The sequence below is a fragment of the Coturnix japonica genome, linkage group LGE22C19W28_E50C23 (genome assembly GCF_001577835.2).
Source record: "Coturnix japonica isolate 7356 linkage group LGE22C19W28_E50C23, Coturnix japonica 2.1, whole genome shotgun sequence".
In the NCBI taxonomy this organism is placed as follows: Eukaryota; Metazoa; Chordata; class Aves; order Galliformes; family Phasianidae; genus Coturnix; species Coturnix japonica.
The window spans coordinates 1,618,424-1,620,719 of record NC_029544.1 but is presented as its reverse complement, the minus strand read 5'-3'; the positions used below and the strand labels follow the sequence as shown (position 1 = coordinate 1,620,719).

The window sequence follows — 2,296 nt, the reverse complement described above, 5'->3', positions numbered from 1 at the left end:
CCATTGATCACCCCAACCCCCCCATTGACCACCCAAACCCCATTGACCACCCAACCCCCATTGACCACCAACCCCCATTGACACCCCAACCCCATGACCACCCAACCCCATTGACCACCTCCGAAACCCCTTGACACCCCAACCCCCACTTGAACACCCTTCCCAACCCCCCCATTGAACCCACCCCACACCCCCCCACTGGACAACCCCAACCCCCATTGACCACCCAAACCCCCCATTTGACCACCCCACCCCCCATTGAGACCCCAAATCCCCCCATTGAGACCCCAAACCCCATTGAGACCCCAAACCCCATTGAGACCCCAAACCCCATTGACCACCCAACCCCCCCATTGCCACCCACCCCCTTTGACCACCCCAACCCCCCATTGGACAAACCCCAACCCCCATTGACCACCCCAACCCCCATTGACCACCCCAACCCCCCATTGACCACCCCAAACCCCCCATTGACCACCCCAAACCCCCCATTGACCACCCCAAACCCCCATTGACACCCACCCCCATTTTGACCACCCCAACCCCCCACTGACCACCCAACCCCCATTGACCACCCCACCCCTCCATTTGACACCCCAAACCCCCATTGACCACCAAACCCCCATTGAACCATCCAACCCCCTTGACCACCCAAACCCCCATTGCATCCCAAACCCCATTGACCACCCCAACCCCCCATTGACCACCCAACCCCATTGAACCCCCCAACCCCCCCCATGATGTGAAATGAGGCTTTTCAATCCATTCTCACTTGGCTTTTCCCATTTATCTCCCTCTTTCCTTTCACCCCTTGTTCTTTTATTCATCCCATTGGAATCTCAGCACCTTTGGGCTCCCAGCAATGAATTAATCCAACCTAAACCATCTCCCAGCACATGGAGCTCTACTCCTGCTTCCTCCCATTGCCATTAATGCCTCACTTTTATATTTATCAGGGCTCTGGGCTGATGGATCAGCTAACAACCTGCAACCTTCATTAGCGATGTGGTCCTTCATTTCAGCTCCTATTTACAACTGGGGATTGGGGGAAGGAAAGAAATCATTGGGAAGAGACTGATCTTCTTCATTCTGGTTGTTTTTCTTTTCCCATCCAGCACCCAAGACGTGCAGCCCCAAACAGTTTGCATGCAAAGATCAGATAACGTGCATATCTAAGGGCTGGCGCTGCGACGGGGAGAAGGATTGTCCCGATGGCTCGGATGAATCACCCGATATCTGTATGTATGATTTCCTTTCCACGTCGCCCCCTTTCTGTTCTGCTCCATTTTGTTGCTTGAGGACCCCCCCCTTGCTCCCACTTTACCCCTTCATGGTGTATTGCTGGGTACCAACCAGCTCCATCCGTCCGGCTGTTTGCCATTGGGGTCCCATTGAGGATGATGCTGCTTTAATCTGCTCCCATCTGGATGCTGAGGGTGCTGCTGGGGGGTCTGGGCTTTTTTGGGGTCAGTGTGTGGTGGGGGGAGGCAGGAGATGCCCCAGGGATGGAGGGGAAGGGGGTGTGGGGTTAATGAGTGGGGCTGGGACACTGTAAGGGAGGAACCATGGGGGGAATGGGGCTGGGAAGGGGCAGGATGGGAGAAGGGAGCTGTGTTGGGTCAGACAGGAACAGGAGCCATGTTGGGTTGGACAAGGCAGACCATGAACGGGGAGCCATATTGGGTTGGACAGGGCCAAGAGCCATGTTGGGTTGGACAAGACAGGCCATGAACAGGGATCCATGTTGGGTTGGACAGGGCCAGGATGTGAGCAAGGAGCCATATTGGGTTGGACAGAGCCAAGAGCCGTGTTGGGTTGTGCAAGGCAGGCCATGAGGAAGGAGCCATATTGGGTTGGACAAGACAGGCCATGAGCAGGGAGCCATGTTGGGTTGGACAAGGCCAGGAGCCATGTTGGGTTGAACAGGGCCAGGAGCCATGTTGGGTTGGACAAGACAGGCCATGAGCAGGGAGCCATATTGGGTTGTACAAGGCAGACCATGAACAGGGAGCCATGTTGGGTTGGACAGAGCCAGGACATGAACAGGGTTGGGTCAGACAGGGCCAAGAGCCATGTTGCGTTGTACAAGGCAGGCCACGAGCAAAGAGCCATGTTAGGTTGGACAACACAGGCCATGAACAGGGAGCCGTGTTGGGTTGAACAAGGCCAGGAGCCATGTTGGGTTGTACAAGGCAGGCCATGAGTAGGGAACCATGTTGGGTTGGGCAATATAGGCCATGATCAGGGAGCCATGTTGGGTCATAGAGGGCCAAGAGCCATGTTGGGTTGTACAAGA

At 55.7% G+C, this 2,296-nt stretch overlaps 1 protein-coding gene across 1 annotated transcript in view; it reads left to right on the top strand.

Moving 5' to 3' along the window:
- The window catches only part of LRP1 (LDL receptor related protein 1), a 79,416-nt gene that overhangs the window by 23,906 nt on the left and 53,214 nt on the right, over positions 1–2,296 (top strand). The window contains 1 exon segment of the mRNA XM_032441070.1: positions 1,080–1,238. Within this exon segment, the coding sequence (XP_032296961.1) occupies positions 1,080–1,238 (159 nt within the window).